This window comes from Equus przewalskii, chromosome 5, assembly GCF_037783145.1.
Source record: "Equus przewalskii isolate Varuska chromosome 5, EquPr2, whole genome shotgun sequence".
Lineage (NCBI taxonomy): Eukaryota > Metazoa > Chordata > Mammalia > Perissodactyla > Equidae > Equus > Equus przewalskii.
Window position 1 is genome coordinate 46,530,902 of NC_091835.1, and position 27,913 is coordinate 46,558,814.

Consider the following 27,913-nt stretch of genomic DNA (forward strand, 5'->3'; position numbering starts at 1 on the left):
GTTGGGCAACTCCTATAGTAATACGGGGTGATCAGACATCCCTAATCCCTCATCCAGTCTGTCCCTCATGGTCTGGTACCAGTCCTTGGCTCCCTTAAGGGACCAGTGAAACTGTTCCTGGGGAGAGAGGCTCCCTTGGCCCTTTCCAGGGGAGAGGGGCTCCCTTAGTCCATTCCTGGGGAAAGGCTTCTCCTTTCCCTCAGTCTGTTCCTGGGCAGAAGCCTCTCTTCTCCCTCAGTCCTGCATGCGTGCACACACTCTATTCTGATGCTAAACTGAAGGTAGACTTTATGTTGGCTCACGGGAGATCCTCCTTGACTCGAACAAAGTGATAGAAGACAAAAGTCTAAGTGCCTCTGCAGGTGCTGGTTCAGTAAAAGCCAGTGGGGAGAGTCTGGAGGCCAAGCATCGGTCAAGACAGTCCTGGTTTCCCTCCCATCCTCAAGCCTTTGGCAACATAGGTGAGTCAGCCCAGATGTGCTGCCAGAACCCATTGCTTCACCTGTTGGGAGCCAAGAGGCCAGAATCAAGGAGAGGAGCCAGCAACCATTTCAATTCTATCTGGGTCGCCAAATTGTGTTACCGAGCCCTAAGGGACCCGTGACCCACAAGTGGGTCCTTTTGCTTGCGGTCGTTCATACCAATAGAATGAGACTGGGTTGCGAATAGCAGACAGGAAAATTTATTCATTGATCAACCAATGGAGGAGACAGAGCTCATGCCCTAAAACACCTTCTCCCCAAAGGGAAGGTGAGCAGGGTTCCTAAGGGATATGAAAGGGGAGGTGTCTCCACGTCATCACTAGGGGGCAGGGACATTGGGGGCATGCGCAGATCTTCCCTCCTTGCATACAGCACCTTTTGCACATGTTTCCATTTGTACACAGCATGTTTTGCACATGGCACCTTTTACACACATTTCCTTTTGCACATGGCACCCCATCACCATCTTGGACCTTTCTGATTTGGACTGGCAATGTTCTGCCTTAGTTCCTAAAAGCAAGTACAACTTAAGAACAAAGCATTAGACATGGAAAATCTTTTAGGGACTTCACTGGATGACAATAATAATGACTACTTTGGAGTTCCTGCTGAATCACTTACATTATTGTTCTTATATTGGTGCTTTGACTTAAATTATTGCTGTTGTTATTATGTGTTTGGCCTCTTTGTTATTGTAGTGGTTGTTTTTGCCACTGCTTTCAACAGTGACATAACATGAACTGAAGATACTGAACTTGAATATCTTTAAAAGCACGCTTCTCTTGAAAGTTGAGAAAGCTCTCCACCATGCTCCTTAATTGTTTTTATTAAACTGAGAGTGTTGGCTAAATAGCATTCAAACAATAAATATCTTCAACTTAGCAGTTACTCTGATTGAGAAAAGTTTTTTCCATTAGGTCATGTTTGGAAAACCATCTTCTTTTGTAAAATGAGCCACATTGTAACCAAAAAATATTTGTGAAATCTAGAGAAATATGAGTTATAATTCAAACTGCATGTTTCTAGGAATAGCAAGAACAACAAGTACTGTTATTATTGAGCAGATATTAAGGTCAGGGTTTCACTAAGTGCTTTCCTAAATTATGACATTTAATCCTCACAGCAATCATTAGATGCTGTTGAGGCTCAGAGAGGTAAAGCCAGAGGCCAAAAGTCACACAGCAATTAAATGGCCCAACCTTGTTATAAACACAGATATATCTGACTTCTTAGCCCATTTGAAGCCATATTTGAAGGACTTCAAACTGAAATTGCAACTTCTTAATTGATTACCAGTGGTATTACCAATCCAAGAAAGAGAAGTGGGACCACAAGCAAGATATCTTGAAGCAGAATTTACCATGCGAAAACAATAGACTTTCTCTTGCTGGATTATTTGTCTGTTTACACCTTTCCAGAATTTTTGGAAAAGGAAATGAGCAAAATTCATCAACTTACTCTCTTTCCCCATTTGTGAGCATAAAAATCATTACACTGTAGTCAGAAAAAGCATTAAAATAAATCAGTTATTTTGTTCTGCTGTTAATTGAAATAAAGGGGAACAGAAAGAGTTAAAGCATAAAAATAAGAAAATAGAATTTGTCTAATGTAAAGTACTAATACAGAGGAAAATACTCTTTTAGGGAAGAACTCTTCCAAAGATAGAACCTGTAAATATTTGATTTATAATTCAAATTAATAATTTTCAAATTCTGGCTGAGTAAATGTCACCTTCTAAGGAACGTGAGCAGTAAACTACTTGTTTTTTTTTTTTTTATGTGTATATCAGGAAAAAAAGTTGCTAACCAATTAATTCCAAAACAATTTCAGTTATCTGACCTCTGTGCACTGTCATCCAGCCTCCACTGATGATTTCAGAGACAGTCTCATTAAAGTAAGCCACCTAACACTGTTCTGAAAAGATATTAATGAAGAGAGAGTCTCATAAGGGACTCAATGATTTGGTGGTCCAAAGTAGAAATGACTTGTTTTCAAAGAGGACCGAAAACAAAAATAACAATAGGGATAAAACCTACCTGTGAGTTGTTACAGACCATTTTAATTTTGATAGATATATCTTTTTTATTATTATAACTACTAACATCTTAAATAAGACTAAATTTTAGGATCTGACTTTTTTTTTGCATCAACATTATTGGCAGCCATCAAAACATCTTACAACAAGCTTTTGGAAATTTCTGGAAATAAATGCTCTGATTACATACCTAAATAGATCCACTCTCCCACACAGACACACTCTCTCTCATAAGCACATCACTTTTTTCTTACATTTGTAATTTTTTCCCTTTGAGCTGCAGGAAATTTCAATTCTAAGATGACATGACTTATCTGATGGAAAAGTGCTGTGTGGGACAGCTGCTCTTCAGGTTACCTAACATTTAACTAATGGAACTTTGCCAACGATGGACTTTCAATCTGACCATCTTCAACTATGTTCATTTAATTAAGCAATTATTTTTACTTAGGAAAAATCTCTCCAATATTTTTTCCCCGTGATCGGAGTCCTCAAATCACAATACGATGGAGAATCTCTAGTAACTTCTTGGAATGTTTCAAAATTCTCAAATATATATTAATTAATGTGTAGGTTAATAAATATATTTTAAATATATGTATAATATTAAACTTTTTGGAGATTAGAGGAAAGAGCATGTGAAAGCATAATTTAATAAGATTCTATATTTCCGGAATTATTAATAAGTTAGTTCAGATTCATATTCTAAAATTTTAATCAATAAATAGGAGAAACCAATTTTAGAAAGACTGGATTTATTTAGTAGTCAATTCGTTTATCTAATAAACATTGACTGTCTACTCTGTCACAATCAGAAACTCTGCTGGGTCACAAAAGTGTAAAGTCATAGTCCTGACCTTAAAGAATTTAAAGTCTAGTAGGAGAGAGATTGAAAACAAAAAACAATTAAAAGACAATTTTTAAAAGAAAAATAAAGTATGTGGCATAATACTAGATATAGGGAAGTACTTCACCCCGACAGAGTGCAGAATGCTGAACACCCGCCCAAGATTGGAAAGCTCTAAGAAAGACTTTTAGAAAAGGTGCTAATTAAGTTGAACATTAAAGGATAAGCAGGTGGTGGCATATTGAAATATCATTGCAGACACGGGGGATAGGCAATGCAGAAGCACTGTAGCCTGAGGAAGCAGAGGAGATTGCGTTACCGTAAGAAGTACTTCGTGCCTGGAATAGAAGAACATCAATGGGAATAAGAGACAAGACCTTAAGATGTGCAGGAGCTAAATCATGAAGTGCCCTGCATGTTACACTGAGGATTTTATGTTTTGTCCTGAAGGCTATATGGATTTTAATCACTAGAACAGAACTTCATTAGACTAAGAGAACTGATTTGAGGGAGAAAAAAAATGAAAATGCAATTGGTGGGAAAATCAAGTACCAGTAGATTCCAGTAATACTGGCAACAAATTAAGGCCTCAAATTTTGCCGGTGGGGGCAGAGAGAAGAAATTAGATCTGAGAGCTATTTAGATGGTAAACATAATGGGACATGGTAACAAATTTGATGTTGGGGTTGAAGGTGAGAGAAAAATCGTGAATGACTGCCTCATTTTCAGTTTTTTAGTTTAGGGTGATAGAAAGCTTGTGGTTCTATTCATGGAGATAAATAATTCAGGCAAAGAAGCGTGTATTGAGGGAATGATGATGAAATGTCATGTTAAGGTTAAGATGCCTTAGGATAATCCAATAGTAGTATCTTGTAGACAGATGAACATTTAGGTCTGGATCACAAAAAGAGGTCTAGATTGAAAACTGTGTTAGTCTGCTAGGGCTGCCATAACAGAATACCATAGACTCGAGTGGCTAAAACAATAAAAAGCTATTTTCTCCTAGTTCTGAATGCTAGAAGTCCCAGATCAAGGTGCGGGCAGGGTTGGCTGCTGGTAAGGCTTCTCTTCCTGGCTTATAGACAGCCCACCTTCTTGCTAGTTCCTCACATCGCCTTTTTTCTGTGTGCACACTCTCCTGATTTCTCTTTCTCTTCTTATACAGACCCTAGTCCTATTGGATTAGTCCCCACCCTTACAACTTCATGTAATCTTAATTACCTCCTTAAAGGCCTATCTCCAAATACAGTCCCATTGGGGCTTAGGGCTTCAACATATGAATTTTGGGGGACACAGTTTGGTCCATAACAGAAACATAGATTTGATGATAGGACAGACATTATTATCATAACTTGATAATGGAAAGACTAAGGTTGGAACTGCTAAGTTACTTGTGCAGTCAGTCATACAGAGAGCATTGGAAATGGAATATGCCCAGTACTCTTTCTACATTCATATGGTATAGTGGGCAGGACAATTACCCCTGCCTGGCAAATACAACCTGAACAACAACAGTAACATCACATAAGTCAAAAGAAAATTAGCTAGATTTTAGAGATTGTAAGATTGTAAGATTGTAGATTGTAAGGTCTCATAAAACACTAAGTCTTTATCGAATTTCTAAAAGGAATGGGATTAAACCCTGCTAGCCGACTTCAGGGGACATGCTATTTCATGACAGTGAGCAAGAATGTCCCAGAAATTTTCTCAGGACATCAAACACAGCTCCAAATCTTGTGGACAACATCCCAGGGAACCTTTAATATCCTCACAGAATAAACCTCACTATTTGTGACTCTGAAGGATGAAGGGTGAAGCAGCTGCCCAAGCTGTGATTTGAAACTGAGGTTCTGGGGAAACTAGGAATTTCAAAGCCAGCTTTGCCTTATACCTGTAAACCTGCCTCTCCGGCTGTGTTCAAAGGCTTGAACTGTTCACTGCGCAATATGATGGTTATCCGGCTTTCACCTGAGGGCTCTGCAAGAACAAAAGGCTGAGGGGTAAAGAGGATTTTTATTGTTAGGTTGCTATTCCTATGAAACATTCATGTAGCAAAGGAATTGCCTTGCTGTTAAAAGAAATTTTGTTAAGGAAACTTCATGAAAAAGATGCTTATACTACCTTTCAAGTAACTGTACATGTTTTCAGGGGGAAAAAAGGAAAAAGAAAAAAAGGCTGAGTTGGGAACTCAATTCAGAACCTTATTTTCAAGGAGCAAGTAAGGGAAAATGTAGTCATCTGTTGGACTAATTTAAAATTCCACGAGCATGATTTGAGCGTTAATTATATGTCAAGCAGAATTTATTTTGTTATGGTGCTTGATATTAGTGGCTCCCCATTTCTCTTCTAGCACAACTTGGAGTTATTCAGAACCACAGGCCCGGTTAAGGTGGGTAGCGCAAGACACATCTGTTGTGTGTGCACAGTTCACCAGGATTCCTCTGTTCCCAAATGCAATCAGGGTGTTACTTTCAATTCAGCAACTTCTCTCTCCACTCTCCTAGCCCAACCCAGCACTCCCACTTGTCTAAATAAACCATAGGCAGCCAGACCCTTCGACACTGTGGTGGTGGTCACTTTGTAAAGTGAGGAAGGATGGAGAAGAAGTGAGTCAAGTGTATGATTTGCATTATAAAGTAGATCCCATATATTTTATTTTTTTAGGTTAAGTAGAGAGAGACAAGTATTCTTGCTTATAAATATTTCACACAAAAATATATTTAGGTTAACAAGCTTTCCTTTGAAAATTCAAAAAAATATTAAAAGAAGAAAGGAAAGTATTATTGTTATTTTTTTGGTGGAGTTTCGGCAGGGTGTTTTTAGATAGCAGCACAAAATGAAATAAGGAGATTTGGAAAGAAAGAAGGCAATCTGGAGAGCATGAGACTTCTGAGGGTTAGGAAACAGGAAGCAAGAGAAAGAGATTAGAGAAAAACACAGTATAAAAGTGGCAAAAAAGGGTTTCTAAACTGCATATTTGTCTCAGGCTATTTCATCAGCTGGCACTTGTGTCAGGATACCAGGAGATGGTTCATAATGATGGTGAAGAGCGAGGGCTTTGGCGTCAGACAAGCTTGAATTTGAATCCCTAGTCTACTGATTGGGTGACTTTTGGCACGTTACTTGAACTCTATAAACCATAATATCCTTGTCTGTGAGATGGAAGGAATCATATTACCTGGAGCAAATGTGAGGATTACCTAACACAGCTATGGAAAATGCTTGGAAAATAACTGGCATAGAGTAAATGCTTGATAAATTTATTAAGAATTAAAACTATACAGCCCTAGAGCTGGAAGGTAGTTTACTGAACCTTGCCAACTCCAGCATTTTACAAACTAGGAAAGTGAAGAGCTAAAGCATTAAGTTTCTTGCCAGAGGTGATACAAGTAGAAAGCTGTCTTCCAAATTTTCTCCTAATGATTTTTAGAACACTGTGTTAGTCAGCTCGGACTGCAATAAAAAAAATAACATAGACTGTGTGTCCTAAACAACAGGAATTTATTTCTCACGGTTCTGGAGGCTGAGAAGTCCAAGATCAAGGTGCCAGTCAAGTCTGTTTCCTCATGAGGGCCCTCTTCCTGGCTTGCAGATGGATGCTGGACATCTCTCACTGTGTCCTCACATGGCAGAGAGAGCCAAGAGCTTCAGAGCTTTCAGTATACTGAAATGCCTTTCAGTATAAGGGCATGAATCCCTCTGTGGGGGCCCCACTCTCATGATCTTTTCTAAACTTAATCATCTCCCAAAGATCCCACATTCCAATATCATCACATTGGGAATTAGGGCTTCAACATACAAATTTTGGGATGACACAAACATTCAGTCCATAACAGAATATGGTACTGTGGGAAGAGCCTAGAGCAGTAGTTAAGAACTCCGGGTTCTAGTCATTGGACCTTAGGCAAGCCCCTTAATCTTTTAGTTTCCTCAACTAATGAAAGTGAGGAGTGGGAGAGATTATCTCAAAGTGTCATTCAGCTCCAAGCTCATGTAAGATTGTTCTTGGAGAATAGAGTGTCATTTACAGTGAGAGAGACATGTTTGACTCGAGTGAGAAGGACAAGGACTACTTAGGAGCCCAGAGCAGAGCTCGGTGGAGTTTTTGGCAAAGGAAGAGCTGCAGAAGCAGCGGGATTCTTGGGGATGAGGAAAGGGAGAAAACCAGAATGTGAGAAACGGGAGATGTAGTACAGGAGGGTCTCGTAGATAGCTCTCTCTGCCAAAGTGTGCCCAGGGCTAGAATCCACCTGTTTTGTTTTGTTTCAGGATTAATAAGCACGTATGGAGTAAAATAGTGGAGGCTGAGAGAGATCACTAACAGCTATTCACAGCTCGGTGCTTTATTTAGGAAAATGATTTGAATAACATAACTTACACTAAAGCAGTAAGCGTGCGTTGGAGTGGGAAGAGGAGGACAGAGTTTCCCCTCTTAAATCACATTATTCAGTATATTTAACATGTGAACATATGAGCACATGTGAGTGGATTGGAAGGAGTTTTATTTATTTACCTGTAGCTCCCACATTGACCACGCCCCTCAGCAAGATGAGTGGAAAGAGCTCTGATTCCTCAGTAGAGATTCAGGAACCTATTCAGGGGAACTTATCTGCTCATTGTCGTTTTTTCCTTCATATTTCCTTAGATGATCCTAAGAGATCAATGCCGCTGTATAACAGTAATCCTGATTACAAGTGTTTATGTGAACTGGGTACCATCTATTAGACCTAATCGTCTAATTTTCATTCAGAAAAATACTATTTAAGCTTATAATTAAATATGTGACCAGTCATATCTATTAAAGATTTTATTTAAATATGATGATAAACTATTAACCGGTCATAAATATATACCCATATATCCACATATATGCAGTGTTAATAACCTATTGCTGAAGAAGCAAGTTTTATTTCTTGAACATAATTGTGTGCTTAGTAATGATCATCTGCAAACGAAGCCAAAATGGGCACTGCTCTCTAAGAGCAGTGAGCAGCAGAAAGGAGACAAAAATGCGAAAAGAAAAATCTCAGCAAACTCTCTTAAGAGCTTTGGGGCAAGAACCTCCAGTCCTCATGCTGCATTTTGAGGCTTTTTCTCTTGTGTGGTGCAATCAGTGCATTTCCTGAAGCTGTGTTTCTTCCTGAACTGACTCAGATTTTTATTTGTCTTGTCTAGTTTTCTTTAAACTGACTGAGCTTGGTAGGTCACCAATAAAAGTTTTCATTATTTTTAAAATACTACCTTTGCCCTTTCACATTCCCTCATTAAAACCAGAGTAGATTCCATAGTTTCTTGGTCACTTTTAAATATCAAAAAACTCCCACCAGTTGTGTCCAATTTAAAACTTCATTTTCTTCTCCAATTTGACACATGCCTCCTCCCCATTCTCCAGTGCCAGACAAGCTTTAGCTTGAGAGACCAGCAGTGAGTAGAGGGTATGGTCTACTGCTTCACTCCTCTTCTCATCTCTCTCTTCTAGTTCTAACTTCTCTTGACCTTGGAGTAGGGAGGAAAAGAGAGAAAAGTGATCCTCACACTTGATGGGGCAAGGGATTGCAATCCCTGTCTGTGGTCTCTGGTTTTCCGTCAAGGCCCTGTGTGGGTTTACTGTCAAAGGTGGCTACCTCATGTGGGTGAATTCTTCGGGCAGCCTTGCAGGACTTTCCCAAAAGGAGATCTGGCTTTGGCTCAACCCTTTCCTACACAAGGAGAGGATCACATATAATTACCTTCCATGTGTTTATTTGAAACTTGAGAAACTCACACATCCTTGGTTTGCCCAACAGTTAGGGTGCAGGAATGCAGGCTGCTCCTTTGCTATCTCTTCTCTCCATCCTGCCCTTGCATTTTCTTCCTATTCACATAAGCCCAGGGAAAACCAACAAACACTCTTTCAGAGCAGAAATCTAACCTAGGAATGAGGTGACAGTTTCCCATTCTGACATACACCAGAATAAATGGCTCTCCTTTAGCTTCCTTCCTCACTGGACTTTGCAGGGAGAAGTGGACATGGTGGAACCACTCTATTTCTCTTTAGGCTGATAACTCATGACTCTCAAACACCCCTCTCCTTCACTTCCACCTGCAAATATATACTAAGGTCCAGTAGGGGAGATAATACTTGGTGTGCCATAGCCATTTAGGCCATCTCCCAATAATCCTTGAAAAGTTATATGACCTCCAGTTGTTTCTTTGGCCATTCTTAAAGTATAGGATATCTGTCGTCTTTTTTCTTTAATCTTAGGTAGCTAACTCCAGGGCAACAAGGGAATTTCCACTCAACATGCTGATATAGATGCTTCCTCGTCCGCAGCCGTTAGTCCCTCCCTAATCAGGCATTTCAGTCTTCCAGCTGTTTCCATTAGAGCAGAGCTTTTAGTTTCCCAGAGCAGCTACATGTACTGTCTCCCTCACTGCTCTCAGTGATCATGTCCTTTGTCTAGTCTTGTGTTATAAAAGCCCTAAAAAATCTTGCCATTGCCCTGTTGCACTCATTAGTACAGCATTTTCACCCAGAGAGAATCTCCTATTAGATACTCAAACACTTGGCTGGACAAAGCAACAGATGGTACATAGGCCTATTCACACTTTTAAATGAGTCAAAAAGTATGTTAGTAGTAATAAAATAACGATAAAATTTCAGCAGTATAACAGAATATACACATCCAAATGAGTCGGAACAAATCATTTTTGAAATACCCTTTGGGTTTTTTTATGATCCATAAAAGAAAGCCATTTTTATTACTTTTATAGTCTTTTTGATCTGAAATAATATACTCAAATTTATCACTCATCTAATTCACCAGACTTGGCTCCAGATGACTTTTATTTATTTTCAGTAATTAGGTTTGCCCCAAAATATCCTCAGGGCTAACATTGGGGATATTTAAAAAATATGCTCCCTTTCTAAAGGCAATACAAACAAACAAATGAAAACAAAACAAAGAAAAGGAAAAAAGAAAGAATATAAAGCTTGGTGTGTTCTATGGTTAGTTTTTACCATAGCAACAAGGAGCCCCAAAGTTTCAGTGGCTTACAGCAACAAGTATTTATTTCTCATTCCTGCAGCACATGGGCTGCAGACTTGCTGTAGTTCTGTTTGGCTCCGCTGGACTCCACGCAGCAATGCTCAGCTCTACTCCACATTGTCTTCTCACTGCTGGACAGAAGGACAGCCTCCAGCTGTGAATGCCATTCTCATGGCAGAAAGCACAAGTACAAGAGGTGAAATCAATCCATGATAGCATATTTAAGGCATCTGCATGGACATGGGCCACACATTTCATCTAGTCACATCCCATTGGCCAAAGCAAGTCACATGGCCAACCCTGACAAGGTGTGGAGAAGTAGACTGTGCCTACCGGAAGGCACTGGAAGTCACAGGGCAAAGAGCATAGATCTATAATCTTCTTCACAGGAGAAAGCATAGCATTGGGAACAATAATCAAATCTACCACATAGTGTGAGCACAATGAGAGCATCATTAAGTATGAACATATGTGAAATTTTTTCAAAGAGATTATTTTCAAAGCAGTAATAAATATTAGATACATAAATCATGGTATGGAGATAAAATTCAGTCACCTATAGACCTTACAGCCCCCTCTCATGTATTTTAAGTGTTCTAAAAATGGATACAATTCCTAGAGTATAAATTTTATTATTTTCTGAATTTATTCCCGTTTAATAGTTTTATATTTGAGTTGTTACAAAATGGTTTATTGACAAATGCATCTTGAAAAATACCTATTGATTGGAAATTATATATCTACAGACTTGGCCCCTATAATGTTCCTTACATGCAAAATTCAATAGAAGTTTAGTGTTATATTTCTGAAAGAGCAAATCAATATTCTAAGAATGAATTAGTCATAAGAAACAGTTATCTTTGCAAAGACTGAAATGTGTCAAGTTCCTCAGTTTAGGGAAATTTTAAATAAATCTCTTAACCACTGAGAAGTAAAGTAAAGGCGTCAACACCATTGACATCTTAAAATTAATAATTCCATATAAATTATTAGATTTCAGCCTTGATATGTCCCAGGGTTATAAATACACTTGAAGAAGTCACATTCTAAAATCACCTGTGCTCATAAAAACTGGTCATCTATTGAGCCACGCACCTTGCCCCACGTAAAGTAGCAGCAAACACAGGAGGAAATGGGAAGGGGTGGTCCTGGAGTAACCTGAAATCGCTCGTCTTCATTGTGTAGTTCAGTTTTCTGATGTTGTGAGAATGTTTTGTCCCCTCTTCACTCACAGGAAATACACAAGTGGGTAAAAATTTAAGGCATCCCCTAAGATATGGGATGTTGCTGTTGAGAACTAAAATTAAGACCTACACTGAAGGGAGTTATGAGGCAAGGAGGGCTGGGATGATGTGATTGCTCTGTTCTGTCCTGCTGGTAGACTGATGAAATGAGAACCATCTGTACTTTTCCTGTGGCTCTAACGAGTCACTCACTGTGGTACCAGAAGAGGCTATGTGCATGAAGAAATAGAGAAAAGCACTAATTTCTGAGGAAAATCTCCATTTCATGCTAACTGGAGTTTGTGACTATCTTAGGTCTGAGTCCACCATGAATCCCTTAATTTAGGCAAATACCTTCATTATATCCTATAACAAATGTGCCCAGTCACCTGGGTTATGTTTCCTTCTCTTCTTGCTTTTAGCCTCTCATACTTAACACTGTCAAAACCTTTAATCAACTAGGTTTTATGCATTTATCCTCATTTTATTGTTGTCATTATTTACAGTCTATAAGACATGTGTACAAAATAATATCAAATTGATCATCCCTGGATCTCGCAGACATTAGGATAAACAGGTATCTGGCATGTTGAGATTTACCTCACAGTTTGTACACGCTCACATTGCCTGCATCTTAAAAGCTAGATCTTTCAACACCAAGGCTTACTCAATACTACTCAGTCCCTTGACCTGAACTTTAAAAAGAAAAAATAAGAAACATTTTATTTGGCGTAAGCAATACTGCTTCTCCTAGCTGACAACAAGTTCTGAAAAGGGTTTCTGTAATGTTCAAGGGAGAGGAGCCAGCTGTTTTCTACAGTTTTACAAATGGAGACAATGGGTGAAAACTAACAGCGTGGGCGTGAGGGGTTTACACTTCCTTGCAGTGAAGGTCATTGTCGCAGAACTGAGTGACCCTCCACCCAAACCTGTATAGTCCAACTCTCTCTGCAGTTGTGTAAAATTAAAGGACATGTTAATTTCTCGTCAGTTAAAGTGACTGTGCCTAAGGACACAGGGACAGACTAATTGACCTCTCGTGGTCATCTCTAACACTCTGTGATTTCAATTTTCAATGTGTAAAAACAAACTCTTTACAAGTCGAGTAAAAAGCCGTCGAGTTTGAACCAGATCTCACCAGGAGAGCGTGTCATCTTGGCAGGGATGCAGGGTTTGAATGAGGCGTATCCTACAAGGAAAACAATCACAACAGAATACACTGAGGTTTCCTCGCTTTTATATTTTTTAGAACACAGTCACATATTCGCTCTGCAAGTCTACCCTGTGCTGTTTTATTTTGAGCAAGGAATCAAACTGAGTTTTTCCTCTTTGAATCAGCTGCTCATGAGAGAAGCAAATGCATTTCCAATGGAGTAAAAATTAAGAGTATTATGAATACAAATTATATAATTCTGACAGTTCCTATGACCCCACCCCTAAAATATATCTTTTCTTTAATTACTTAGTGAAAAAATGACTTTGTCTGGGCCGGCCCAGTGGTGCAGCGGTTAAGTTCGCACGTTCCACTTTGGCAGCCCAGGGTTTACCAGTTTGGATCCTGGGTGTGGACATACACACCACTTGGCAAGCCATGCTGTGGCAGGCATCCCACATATAAAGTAGAGGAACATGGGCACAGATGTTAGCTCAGGGCCAGGCTTCCTCAGCAAAAAGAGGATGATTGGCAGCCGATGTTAGCTCAGGGTAAATCTCCCTCAAAAAAAAAAAAATTACTTCCTCTCTACAGAATAACTTTTCCTTTTGTTGTGTATATAGCAGTCGGGTGGTTATAGAGATATTTTTATGTACCAGAACAGGTTTAAATATCTTAAAAAACAAGTGATTCAGTATTTCAAGGGTAGGAAAATGCTCACAAGCCTCGCTATGGGTATAGAAGTACACTACCCATCAACTCCCTATCTCGCTGAAACCCAAGTAGACTATAAAATGGTATATTACTACAGTCCTCAAAATACTGTGAGAATCTGAGGTATACAATTCTACATAAAATATCTTGAAATTCTGCATGTTTGTGCTTGTACTTGCAGCTTTCCAATTCACACTCACACAACACTCATTTTCTTAGAGCCTCCAAATAATGACTTGATTCGTTTGTTGTGTGTCTGACATTTTAAAATCTCACCATAGATGTGGGTGGGAAAACTTCTCATTCTCTTCTATTCTTCTTACAGTGAAAATAACCCAAAAAATGGATTATGTTTTTCTGTTGACACATCTTTAGCCTCTTGAGTTTTCTTTAAAATGCTTTCCAAAAGTAAATAGTTCCTTTGAGAAAGTAAAAGAGGGGCTAGAAGATAAGTGGGCTTCATAACAATAACAAGGGAGCAAGCCTTCGTCTGAAAAACATATACAGGTTCATTCAATTAGTTAATGTGTACAAACAGAAAACAAAGTAAATAAAAATAATGTGTTTGTTAGAGTCTCTGTAACATAGTATATACTGGTCAGACATGCAAGATTAGGAATGTAGAATGAAACTCATCTGTATATTTTTTGGCTGCTGTGCATTTAACCTTCTTCCCCATCCCCCCCCCAAGTATTCAGTTCTCACAATAATTTTCTTCTAGTTCATTGAATGCTAATTTTTTTTTCAGAGGAAGAGAAGACTGGAGACAAGTTAAGATTAAAAGAATCAATCAGAGAGAGGTTAACATTCAAAGGAATTAATCTCTTTTATTCTATTTTATGTTTGAGGGCATAATAGAAAGTAAAGTAAGCATATTGGAATTAGTTTCAAGGCAATAGAAATTGTCACATGGCAGACAGAGTAATCAAATATTTGTCACTGCTGCATTACCTAGCAAAGCATTCTTACTTTCCTATGTTCTATGCCTCCCATGTTCGTGACATGACCAGACTGCCAGGCAATGACAAAAGTTGACTTGGGGAGGCTGCAAGACACAGATGAAGTAATGTTGTTTGACTGACTAGTATATACATTGTACTAAGCCCTTTCAAATGCATTAGTTCATTCTCTGTTCTATACACCTCTATAACTTTATTTTAAAGTAAAGAAATAAAATCTCAGCCTGGTTAAGTAATTGGCCTAAGTTACTTGTAAGTTGTAGGGCTAGGATTTGAATCCAGAAATGCCTGGAAACAAAAACCATGCTCTTGCCTTTATAATATCTTCCTCTATGTAATCAAGGGAAGGTGCTGGAAGAAAGAACGATATATAGGTATGTGACAGTATGGGGACATTATCTTTTGAAGAAAAGCAGAAAAAATCGGGGTTGATGGTTGAGTTTCAATATGGTGTATTCGCTTATTAATACTATTTCTAAAATTCTTTGTCCATATTTTAATAAGAAGTCAAAAATATGTTCTTAAGATAGGTATTTGTTACAGAATTAAGTCTGAAAGAATAAAAAGTGCATTGTGAATTGAAATGAGAAAAAGCAGGTCTCTTATTGATTCTTCATTCTTGGAATCTCATTAGCTATCAGATGGAACTTGACTGCCAAAACAAATAAACAACGTTTTCCCCCATCCTAGGCTGTTAAACTCCCCAAAGCCACCAAATACGGATTAGTCTGAAATGCACTTATTGTTCCTGCTGGAGGCGGTTAAAAAAATCAGCTTTAGATACAAGAATTCTTTTTCTCTCTTCCCTTCAGGCTGCTAAAGGATGCACAGAATGAAGCTTATTTTAAAAGCTGGTATCAGAAGCTGTTGGCTGCTCTCCAATTCTGTGCAGGAAAAGCCTTGAGTGATGAGTTTTCCAAGGAGAAGAAACTTATCAAAATTCTGGGAGACATTGGGGAAAAAGTCAAATCTGCCAGTGACCCTCAAAGACAGGTTTGTTGAGAAATCAATCTTCATGTGGTAAAGGTTTTTTTTTTAAGTTTTTGGTGCAATCAAGTTTTAATTTCATAGCTTAGAAAGCAAATTTCTTGACTACACTTAGTTATAAGACACATAGATCAATTACTTTAATCAAGTTGTTTTTCAATTTGCTGTCCTAAAGTTAGTGCTAATGCCTATCGCCAGGACATGGTTTTTTTGATCTAAGTAGTCATGTATCATCCAGAGAGTACCTGACAAGAAGGGTCCAACTTAAAAGCAGTTTGACTAGAAAGGCCAGTTGAAGTAATTTCTTCAAAATGGCAGCACAACTCAGACTCATAGGAGAAATATATGAGGGGACGTTTTAGGACACCCTTGTCCAAGATACAAAATCTAGGTCTAGATTTTTCTAACATTGCACTAATCAAAGTCACATTTTTAAAGACCTTTTTTTACCACAGCAAATAAAATTAATTAAATGAAACAAATCAATAGTGGTGTGGATAGTAATACTTTTATTGTAAGATGATAGTCAAAATATTGTGCCTCTTTCATCGTTGATTATGGTAATGGACCTGGCAATACTTTTTTTTTTTTATCTAATGGAACAACATTTGCTCTTTTAAATTACCTGCATCACTAGTTCCCTTCACTGGTATAGACCATTAAGTAGTTTCTCTTAAGTTCCACATTCTAGATGCAGGGAGATGCATTCACTCATTATATTAAGAACACCACTCAATAACAATTAAGTTCCCACTGCAGACTAGGAGGTAAGGGGAGAAAGATGACTAAAACGTGAATCTTGTCCTCAAGGGAGCTCATAGTTTCTCTCCACCCACTGTCTAAAATCAACAAGAGTTTTCAATAAAATATTATGAAGATAGTAAAAGGCAAAGTGTTCCAGAATTCTTTCCCAGCCAAAGATTTTTCTTGCTGGAAGTCATTTCATTTGATAGAAATGGCAGAAGCTATGCTACTTTATCTACCTAGGAGAACATGGAAAATAAAAAGTGTGAGCATGGAATTTATTTTTAAATGGGAAACATATAAACTCTGGATACACAGAAGAGCCTTAAGGCACGTAACGTGATGAGCAATGCAAAAAAAACCCATAATTTCTCCATATTTCTGCAAATGCAGTAATTATTTTCTAGTGGTAAACAAAAGGTTGAAAGCAAATCAAGTTAGTTTAAAATTTACAAAATTTGTTTCTAAGTTTGGTCTTTATTTCTTATGTTTTAAAATCTCTCACATATTTAAGATGTATACAACAGTTAAATAATTCTGGTGCCTTTTTAACCATTTTCATCAAATTCCAGAATGATATTGACATTATTGTCACAAATAAATGTATGTCTCTCACCTTGACTGGCTGCTTTTCTAATAACACCTCCTCACATGAAAATAGGAAGAGAAAAAGAAAGAAGTGAGAGAAGCATTTGTAATTTCTCACAGTTTACAATCCTGGTAGCTATTTTTTTCCATTTTTTTAAATAAACACTAATTAAACCTAACCATATGAAATGAAGGGATTTTAGTTAAACAAAAAGAACAGCGAGTCCCCTCCATGATATTTCTCAGGCAAATCCAGGTCTAGATGAGGCAGAGGAGAACAGACAGAGAGAGTGCCATAGTGGATTTTGCCTCACCTTGCTCTTCGGGATTCTGGGAGCAGTAGATTCTATCTAGATTCTGCTAGATTCCAGAGCCAGGAATAAGAGCTAAGAAATTCTTAAGAGTTCATTAACATTATTAATCTGATATCCTCATTTTTAGAATTGGGCTTAAAGAGTTTTCAAAAGTCGACTAAAAGGAGCTTTTTTTATTTTGAATTATTATTATTATTTTGTTTCAAATTATTGTTGTTTTCACCCTCTTTTTGTCAGAGGATGCACAATTCTAAAGGCGTTGTTTGTGGTCTCAGACCTTCCACAGGTATAGAGGACAATGGAAGGAAGTGAGTCAAGTATCAGAAATAAACTTATTGGCATTTAGTAAACTATTTGTTCATATATATTACTGTTTCTGACAATTATCTATTATCTGCAATTATAATTTTTTGTCTTTGCTCCTAATATATGTGAATTTTTTTCCTAAAATGTACTATTAAGTCTAAATCTTGAGAGCTACAAACTAAGATTTCGGGAAATTATGAGAAATGGATCATGTTAATAATTACTTAAAGAAAGTATTGCAAGTTAGTGGGCCACAGGTCAAGTCGAATCCATTGTGTTTTGTTTGAACAGAACAGTGCTTTGCTTTGGTTTTGTTTATAATTGAATTTAAAGTCCTTTAGATTGGGCACATGCCCTTTATTCCCCATTTCTGCCAAAACTCCACATTGTCTTTAGCCCACTGTCTCCTTATATGTAGCTACATCAGCTACCTGACCCCCAAAGCATGCAAGTGTGCAACCCCGGAATTAGAGAGTTGATTTAATCAATAGAAGAAAATTATAACTTGAGGGAAAGCCAAGTTCTTTACAGTTTTTCTGATCATTTTTTACAGGAGGTACTACAGAAAGAGATTGGCAGACTAGAAGAATTCTTTCAGCATATAAATACCTGTCACCTTCCTCTGAACCCTGCCCTGTGCATAAAGGGGATTGATCGTGATGTAAGTCAATTTATTCAGGAGATAAGTTGAGCGTTTTTGTTTTGTATTGCTTAGTTCACTGTATGTTTTTGAGATGGCAAAAACAATTTCTAAGTTGTCGGTGCAATTATTTTAAGAAAAAAGGGTTGAATCCCATCCAAACTGTATGCTCCATTTGATACACTGTGACTAGTTAGGATCACATTAGCCTCATCAGATGATTTGTTGGTGTAGAAATAAACTATCCATCAGTTCAGTGAAAAAAAATGGTCTTCTCACTGAATTGATTTCTCGATTTATTCAAAACAGTTGATTTGGTGACCCCATGCAGACTGGGTTTAATTTCATGCTTATTTAGGTTATGCACATACCCATGCCTAGTATACTAGAATATCATTACCTATAACATCTCAGTTTTGATTCAATTTAAAATTCATTGATGCTCATGTGTCAGTGTGCCATATAATATTTTTGTGATTTTACTCATGCCTAGAAAGCCCTTCCTGGTGTTGTCATACTCACAAACTCCTTCTCTTCCTAAGCTTCTGTCAATCATCCCTCTCTGACTTAGAATCATCCTTTCTCCTCTGCTCTCCATGAGCTTTATTATCCTCCTTCTCAGAAGCTCAGATTAGAAGACACTATTAGAGAGAAGGATTTATAAGTGAGATGTAGAAAGGATGACGTTAAACTATCATGAATGCACAAAAATGTTACCTAACCAAAGTCACAAGACAATTGAGAAAAGAAATTAAATAATTAGGAGAAAAATTAAACCAATATTAGTATGAATATAAAAAGTTTTGGTAAAAACTTGATACCATTACCTTTACAACTTTTCTGCTGCAAAAGCACCTTATAAACTTTCCTAATATGCTGGATAAATGAATTTTTTGGGAAAAGTTCTCTGTTCCAATAGAAACCTCATCGACCATCAGAGAATCCAAACTGAGAAGAAGCCTTATGAGCATAATGAACGTAGTAAGGCCTTCAGTCAGAGTAAATGTCTTATTTGACATCAGAGCCTCCACACTGGGAACAAGCACATAAATGTAGGCGGTGTGGAAAAGCCTTTCATCAGAACTCTCGATTTGTTGACGATGAGCAAATTCACGCCAGAGACGTTTAGAATGTGTTGTGGCAAGGCATTCAGTCTGAGTAAATGTCTTATTTTATGTCACAAACTTCACGCAAGCAAAAAGCGCTATAAATGTGGCAAATATAGAATCAAGTCTCAAACCTCATTATATGTCAGAAAGTTAACACTGGTGAGAAATCCCATAAATATAATGGGTGTGGGAATGTCTTCGGTTATAGAGTCAATCTTAGGGTACATCATTGAATCCATCTGGGGAGAAACCTTATAAATGCAATGATTATGGGAAAGTCATTAGTAACAGTTCACAGCTTGTTGTGCATCAGAGAATTCACAATGGAGAGAAGCCCTATGAAGGTAGTGAGTGTGGGAAAGCCTACAGTCAGCTTTCTGTTCTAATCACCATTGGTGAATTACACTGTGGAGAAGCACTCAGGTCTGACTCATTCCATTTCTTACAGCATGATTCTCCAAGATGGAGAGCAAGGGTCTTAGGTTGAGTAAAGCTTTCTTTATAAGAATTCTCACCCTTGTCTCTCTTTGGAACCACTAATCATAACAGACCATTTTCTATTTCCTTTTGGGCCACTAAGGGTGGTTCAAGTGGGAGAGTTGGAGTAACTTAATGCAATCTTTCTTCATTCCTGGAAAAGTAAGGACCATACATTTCATTCACTAATAGGTTTCCTTTCCTTTTTTTTTTTTTAACTATTATAAATCTATTTCATTAGTGTGTGCTTCTCAAGAACAGAGGTCATACCTTTCTTATATTCCTGTCTCTATTCCATCTCTTCTATCTCACCACTTACATAAAATCGTCCTCCAAGACTCTGATTCATTCTTTCTTGTCTCTTGGTTATGACCCTGCCAATCCACTTTTAACTTCTACTCTAATCTAAGCTCTGCTTGTTTGCTTTTTCCTGCCTAGAAAAAGTTTTCTTCTAATTGTTTGCTAATCTATGTCTCTCACAATCTTCAAATCCAGCTCATCTCTGAAAGACGCTCTTCTTCAAATGTTTTTCATTCAACTGTGATAAATTGCCTTGTAAACTATTTTCAGCTTAATGCATATGTGTACACATTCATACCAACTTTTTGTAGGTTCTTTGAGAGTGGATATGGTGTCTCTTTCTGTTAGCATATAGATAAAGGTTTGTGCATACTAGTTGTTGGATATATAATATTTTTGACATGACTCTCGAAAAATATACTGCATGTGAAAACCAAAGTATGAAACAGTGAGAGCAAAATAGCTCTGAGGGATGTGAATAAGAAGGGGGCTAAGCCTTGCCTTCAGCCTTCCTTTGGCCTTTTTCTCTTCCCTGGACTTGGGATGCCTCAAAGAGATCCCCAAGAATTGAATGAGCAGAGTTTGAAACCCACTGATCTAGACTTAGTTCTGGCCTAATACAAGATTTCCTAATTTAATACCATGACAGAAGGTCATATATTCCTTGATTGACTGATTATTGCAGCAAGAATTCACTACTTACTTAACGGACAGCCTCACCTGTTTACTATAAAACTTAAATTGATTCAGTAGACAAGGGTTTCTGTTTGCTTAGGGATTAGGTTAGATTTATGCTAATAGGTTAAGAAATAGATTCTTCCTCCTAGCTTCTACTGATTTCAGACTTCTCAGAAATAATGATACTCAACCCAATCCTTCAACTTGTATTGTTGTCATATTTTACATCAATTAAAAGTATCAAGTCCTTTTCCTTTTTCCACTATTGATTTAACTCTTCACTGTTAACCTGAACTCTCTAATAGCCTAAAGACATACAGCCTTTTAACACTCAAACAATTCTAAGAACATAAAAGGAAAATAAGCAACAAGGAAGGTGTAATGGAAAATAGTCAATATCATAAAGCTGAAAATGGAAACGCAAAGTGTAATTGAAAGAAATGAGAAGAGGAAATATATGTTGTACTGTTATTTGTAAAGGTAAGAAAATATTCATTAACAAAAAAGGAGAAAGAATGCATTAATATTTTGAAGTATCTGATTAGTGTCAGGCACTGTAAAAGGTATTTTATATCTATTAGCTCACATACCTATTACAAAAATGTGTGAGGTAGCGTTGTTATCCCCATTTTACAGTGGGATACAAACGTTTAAGTAACTTGCTCAAGGTCTTTCAGCTGATAAGTTAACAGAGTCCAAATTTGAACTCAGGTCTTTCTTAGTTCTGTATCCATGTTTCCTTAAAGTATGCTGCAGGGCAGAAATAATTAAAAGGAAATAAATTTTTTAAAATAGCAATTTTATCTTTTAGATATTAACCAACTAGCATAAGCACAATACCTATGTACTGTTTCGTTTATTTAAACTGCCAACATATTACCACTGTTCAGTGAGAAAAAATGGAGTTCAAGATTTACAACCTGCCAAAAAGCTGGTTTTTTGGTTTCCAAGTAAAGGCTTTGGTTGGTAGACTAAAGTATTTTTAAATAAATCTGTTTCTTTGTTCCAAAGTGTAAAAATTATTCACATATGTTATATTTGCTCATATAACAAATTCTGCAAGGGGCCATGATTTCAGGGAAAGTGTTCTTTTTGCTTTATTTTGCTCACCATTTTTCTCTTCTTCTATAGGCATGTTCATATTTCAGATCTAATGCTTTGCCATTGAAGATTACTTTCCTCAATGCTAATCCAATGGGCAAAAACATTAGCGTCATTTTTAAGGTACAGTAGCCTTCATAAAACATTAAATTGATTCCATAGGTAGAACTATTGATTTATTACTCACAAAGAGAAATTATTATAGCTCTTTTCCTCTGGTAACAACATAGAGGATTCCAGTTCTTTTTCATTCTGCATTTTTACAGAATTATAGTACATGCCAAACTATGACTGGCAATAAATCAAACATTACTGGCTCAAAGCCAGTCAACCTTCAGTGCAAAACTTAAGAAGATTTGTTTCAATAAATGAAATTATACAGTCGCTTTTGAGTAGCATGGAGAGCACAGTGTGGTGAGCTCCTGTGGGGGGAGAGTGTTCTTTTGGCCTAGATACTAAATTAGAATCAAAATTAGCTGAAACGCAAATCATATAAGTAAATTTGTATCTGAAAGCACTTGCCTATTTTAGTAATTTGGGTGGTTTTCTTCTTCTGAAAAAAACATAAATATGGACCATATCAGTCTTTATTCATGAATCCCATGGGGAAAAAGTAGTAACCAGGTTATAGTCAGGTAGGAAAGAGGGACTAAAGAAGGAGCTGTAAGTAAGTGAAAAGTAAGGATTTGCCAGTCATTCAGTGAATTTAATCAATTATGCAGCCAAACGAGACAAGTTCTCAGAGTGAATTTTTTGGTGGATTCTGACTATTTTTAAGGATAATCATCAGCACACCCATACTATTGTTTTTACTTGCATAACTTCAAGTATTAATGGTCCCGTGACACTGTATTTTTGATGAAGAAAAAAAACTATACAAAATCTCATCTTGCTATAATTTTCTTCATATACTTTAGAAAGCATTTCAAAACCAAACCTCTTATTAATTTAAAAGGATAGAACTATCCTTCCCCTTTGGATATATTCCATTTCCTTCACCTATGCTAGAAAATCACCCCTTTGTTATCTCTTATTGTTATCAAAGGCCTTTTGCTCTGAAAACTTTTTAACTGCTTTCATACTAAGAGAATTCAATGAATCCAAGTCTGATGAATCATATGTGTGCTATTTATATTCCTAGTCAAAAAGCTCTTGGTATTCTAACTGTACAACAGTGTGTAAATTTATGGCATACCAAATAATGTTTCACTTAGAAAGAGATCTCTCTTGGCTGAATTTGAAATTTGGATAAACATTTGCCCAGCCTCTCTTCACTAGACTTTCAGTCTAAGACATTGCACATGGATAATAAATTGAAAGATTATTATCAGGGAACAACATTGAAAGCAACTTCTAATTTGATGGCTGAAGCTTCTATAATCATTTAAAGGAAAGTTCTCATTTTCTTTGATCTTCTCTCAGAAACCCAAGGTACTCTTAGTGCTAATAAAACTATTGAAACCACCCTAAGTCAGGCTGGAAATTTATTCTGGGAAAGAAGTGACACATACCATATTTGAAAGCTTTTAATGGAATTCAAGGAGAAACCCAGAGTCTATAATTTTGTTTTTAACAGGCTGGAGATGATCTTCGTCAGGATATGCTTGTTCTGCAGATTATTCAAGTGATGGACAATATTTGGCTGCAGGAGGGCCTGGATATGCAAATGATCATTTATAGATGTCTATCCACAGGAAAAGGCCAAGGTCAGTAGAGATTAGAAAGTGGTTGACTTCCGTTATTTATCTCAAACATTCACTGGTAATATGCCACCGAACTTCCCACAGCTTTCGTTTTAGACTACAAATTTGAAAATCCAAAGAACTATACATAGTCCTTCTTCTTTTTAAAAAGAACTATTTTCCAAAACAATAAGCCAAAGTAATTTACATAAAGCTTAATGTCCTTTTAGATATTGATTAGGACCTTGACAATCCAAATGTTAACTATGATATCCTTTTGTGTTTCTTTAAGGATTAGTTACATGAATAGCTAACTCATATTTTTTTCTCTTTTTCTAAGACGATGATAGAAAAGACTGCACATTCAAAAAAAAATACAGTTGTTGCCTGTTAACACAAAATTTACAAAGTTGAAAATGCTTAAAGGAGTTCTAAAAATTCTAAATATATTATAAACCTGCATTTAATTTCTAAAAGACTTTTGAGTAAAGTGTAATATCAGCAGTCAAAGATGGCCATACATGCAAACTTTGAACATACCTCAGCATTTCTTTTCCTTTATAAAAGCTAAGACATTAATATGGAAATATAATTACCTTCATACATATTTCCAATGAAGTAATTTCGATGGTCCATCCAAATTAGTACAAAACATCAGAGGTAAAAGTTGTACTTAATTACAATCATGCTAAATTGGAGAAATAATCCCCAATGATATCTTGTAATCTTTTTTACATGTGGTCATTGCCACTTGGAATTTCATTAGATTAATTGGTATGAATTATAGCAGATATATCTGCATAAACAAAGGGATAAAAAAATCATAGAACTAGAAAAGGGACCTAGAACCATGTAGTCATTTTTGTTTTTTTTGATTTGGTAGAGCTAGAATTTAAATCCATCATCAAAAAAGGAAAACTGTCCCTGCCTGGACCCCCCAGTTCCTGAGGTCCCACCACTAGGCTCAGTACCCCAGCCAAGTGTGACTTGAGATTTTAGAAAGTAAGCATGGAAGCACCTCCTAGTTAGCTTAACTTGCAACTTGATACTTCAGGATGACTGTGTTTCAATCATACTACCCAATTATTTTGACTCTGGTAATAGGGCTCTTGCTTCCATGCCAAGGTGTCCCACCCCTGAACCCTCTCTGAAGCTCTGGTTCTTGAGTCTTTTATCGTTGCTACTCTTGAGATTGTTATTCCTTGAGTTTTACTCTCCCTTTTCTCACATAGGCTACCTAATTCTTTCATATCCTACTGTGTTGAAAGAGTAAGAATAAAGCTTGATGAGCCAAGCTGAGCTTTTTGGAGTCATGTGGATCAGCTTTTCTTCAGAAATTGAATACGTCGCTCACCTCAATGGAATTCTTCAACTCCATCTACTCATTTCTCAGATTATAATCACAGAATATAATGAAGGCTAAACTTTTAAAGTTAGTAAAATAATTCAGCAAAAATGACTGTAGACTTGCCCAAAGTTGCAGACGTCATGAGACAAACAAGTTATTCTTCCCTCCTATCTACCAAGAATCTTCTATAGTTGTAAGATTTGGGAGGGCATTATACCAGCAAAGTACTTCTTCAGTAAAAATAGAGATCGTTAAAGCAAATGTCGTTTTTAGGAGGTCGGGTTCCATTTTTAATCAGGTTCCAAGGCTTATTGAATATCTACTGTTCTCGAGAGATGTCACAAAGTAAGGCAGGGGATACTAAAATGAGCTAAACAGAATTGCTGCCCTGAGGAGAGTATAGTCCAGGCCAGAAGTTTACATGACTTTATCAACATTACCGTATTGTTGATTTTAATTCTCATTACTACTTTGTATATGATATTCTAAGAGCTTTGGAAGAGTCTATCAGGGCAAATAAAAATTCTTTAGGATTTGCGGCTGGCCCCGTGGCCGCGTGGTTAAGTTCATGCACTCCGCTTCAGCAATCCAGGTTTTCACCAGTTCAGATCCTGGGAGCCGACCTAGCACCACTCATCAAGCCATGCTGAGGTAGTGTCCCATGTAGCACAACCAGAAGGGCCTGCAACTAGAGTATACAACTATGCACTAGGGGGCTTTGGGGAGAAAAAGAAGAAAAAGAAAAGAAGATTGGCAACAGATGTTAGCTCAGGTCCCAATCTTTAATAAAACAGCAATTCTTTAGGATTTATTTCATTGCTGGCTCTCCAAATTTGGTGGGCATAAAAATTACTTGGTTGAATTGGAGAAGCAGATATAACTAGGCCCCAACCAGGTACTAAATCAGGCTCTCCTCTGGGCGGAGGGGATCTCAAGTCTCAGTGGTTGCAAAAAAGCTGCTTGATGTTTCTTATATGCCCCCCTTTTTGAGAGTCACTACCTTATATGATAACATCTTGAAGAGTTTTGTCCTTAAGAACATTGCTGCTTAAAGTGTGACCCATGCACCAGCAGCATTGATATCTCCTGGGAGCTTGCTAGACATGCAGATTCTCAGGCCCCACCCTACTTAATCAGAACCTACATTTTAACAAGATCCCCAAGTGATACATTAAGTGGATTAAAATCAGAGAAACATTGCATTAGAAGACTGTAGGAATGGAACCAAGCATGTTACCCAATGTGCATAGAGTTAAGTTAGACGTGTTTAAAAAGTATCTGATACATACTAGCTTAAAATATGTAAAATAATTTGTGGTTTTAATTAATGAGCAGAATTTAGTCACCATGATTGTTATAAATTAGGTGCAAGCTTTTCTGGGTGTTCAGCAATGCAAGGTGTATGATAAATGGCTTGGGATTTAGAAAATGATTAACTCCCTGAAGAAAAATGTGGTCTGAAAAGTAACTGACATTGCTCCAGCACCGTATCTGAAGGGTGCAATAATCTAAGTCCTAATTTTGGGCATGGTCAGATGTGCAGTGGCAGCGAAGCCCTCGGGAATCAGAAGGTGATTTTCCTTCAGAAAGTTTTAAATGGAAGAACTGGAAAAACAGGAAGGGAAATTTTCAGGATTGGAAAGAGGAATCACCTCTTTCTAGAGTAATTACATGACTTCTAAATTTAACACTATACATTTGCTGTCTCACTTAATACACATGAGAACACCTGCACAAGAGGTGAAACCTGTTGAGAGAGGAGGGAGAAGCATTATGATATTAAGGATATGCCCAGGATTTATCTCTGGGGTGATGTTTCTTTTCTTCTTTTTCTTTTCTTTCTTTCTTTCTTTTTTTTAACAAATAGGTTTTATAGATTACTTTTGCAGCATTCAATTCCCACTCCCCATCTTTAAGTTTCTTTCTGATGGAGCAATGTAGATGCTTAATGGTCACAAGTGGGCTATTGGATATTAAAAGAGATTCATGCTACAACCATCTGTCACCGGCCAAACCAGCACAGAGAAGTGTTTCATTTACCATCACTGTGATCTGCTTGTTTGTTGTTCTTTAATTTGAATGTTTTAAGGTAGACCTTAAAACAGTAAATTTTAAAAACTTAGCCATCTCTCTTTTCATATAGTTACATGTGTGTCCTGGTCCCTTTGGGCATTTGAGTTTACAACTAAGAAATTCTAGACTAATTTCTTTCAATAACTTTATTTATGGAACTGTACATTACAAGGTGTTTTGTGTTCATCAGCTCTGGGAGAGTTTTAAACACTAGGTTTAAATTGCTGTTCTGTACAGAATAAAAATCAGAACATTTGAAAATATTTACATTCCAACACCCTTAGGAACACAATGAAAAGAAGCCTTGATGGATACGTGTCCAGTACGGCAACAGTCCTATTGAAGATCAATCAACATATACTATCTTTTAAAAAATTATCATCGTTTCTCTTTAATGTTGGCTGAGAAAGAAGGAGCAAGTGGCTTTCTATATGTTTACTGCAGAGTTATTCTGTTCTTTTCTAGATATAGAACATTTAAAGTGAAGCTTTTATTAACCTGAGCATTTATTTTTATAATATATTTGAAATATTTATTATGGAAATTGTATTTGGTTCACTTACATCATAAATATGCTGGTCATACAAGTTTGAATGCCCCCCTTAAACTGTAAATGAATGCACAGGCCGTGTGTTAATTAACTCACTACCCTGTTGATTCAGTGGGTGGGTCCCTGTGAGACCATCTTGATTGGCTCTCTACTGTAGTTCTAGAAAAAATATTAAAGCTGCTTCTGATAGATCTGATCCAATGACAAGTAGCCTGATTTCTCCCCAGGATTTAGGAAAAATTAGAAGGAAGGCCATCTAGATAAGGTTCCTCCAGAGAAGAAGATTTGGAAAGGAAAAGGGTAATCCAAGTAGTGCTGGCTATTATTGTCAGCTAGATCGGGATGTATTTCCTAAGTATCTCTCATCCTGTGAAGAAAGAATTATTTCCATAATCTCTCTTTTATCACCCAGGATTGGTGCAGTTGGTGCCCGATGCTGTAACCCTGGCAAAGATCCATCGCCGTTCTGGACTGATAGGGCCGCTGAAAGAAAACACAATCAAAAAGTGGTTCACTCGGCACAACCATTTAAAGATGGATTATGAAAAGGTTTGTCCCACTGGACATTAAATAAT

At 37.2% G+C, this 27,913-nt stretch overlaps 1 protein-coding gene across 26 annotated transcripts in view; it reads left to right on the plus strand.

Annotated features, from left to right (window-relative positions):
- PIK3C2G (phosphatidylinositol-4-phosphate 3-kinase catalytic subunit type 2 gamma) overlaps positions 1-27,913 on the plus strand; it is a 510,504-nt gene that overhangs the window by 373,363 nt on the left and 109,228 nt on the right. For all 26 annotated transcript variants that reach the window (XR_011540000.1, XM_070619245.1, XM_070619233.1 and 23 more), the window contains 5 exons: positions 15,254-15,434; positions 17,934-18,041; positions 21,716-21,808; positions 23,262-23,391; positions 27,751-27,887. Coding sequence is in view for 25 of the 26 variants with exons in the window: in XM_070619245.1 (XP_070475346.1) it covers positions 15,254-15,434; positions 17,934-18,041; positions 21,716-21,808; positions 23,262-23,391; positions 27,751-27,887 (649 nt within the window). In the remaining variant the exon portion in view is untranslated. The remainder of the gene's footprint in view (positions 1-15,253; positions 15,435-17,933; positions 18,042-21,715; positions 21,809-23,261; positions 23,392-27,750; positions 27,888-27,913) is intronic.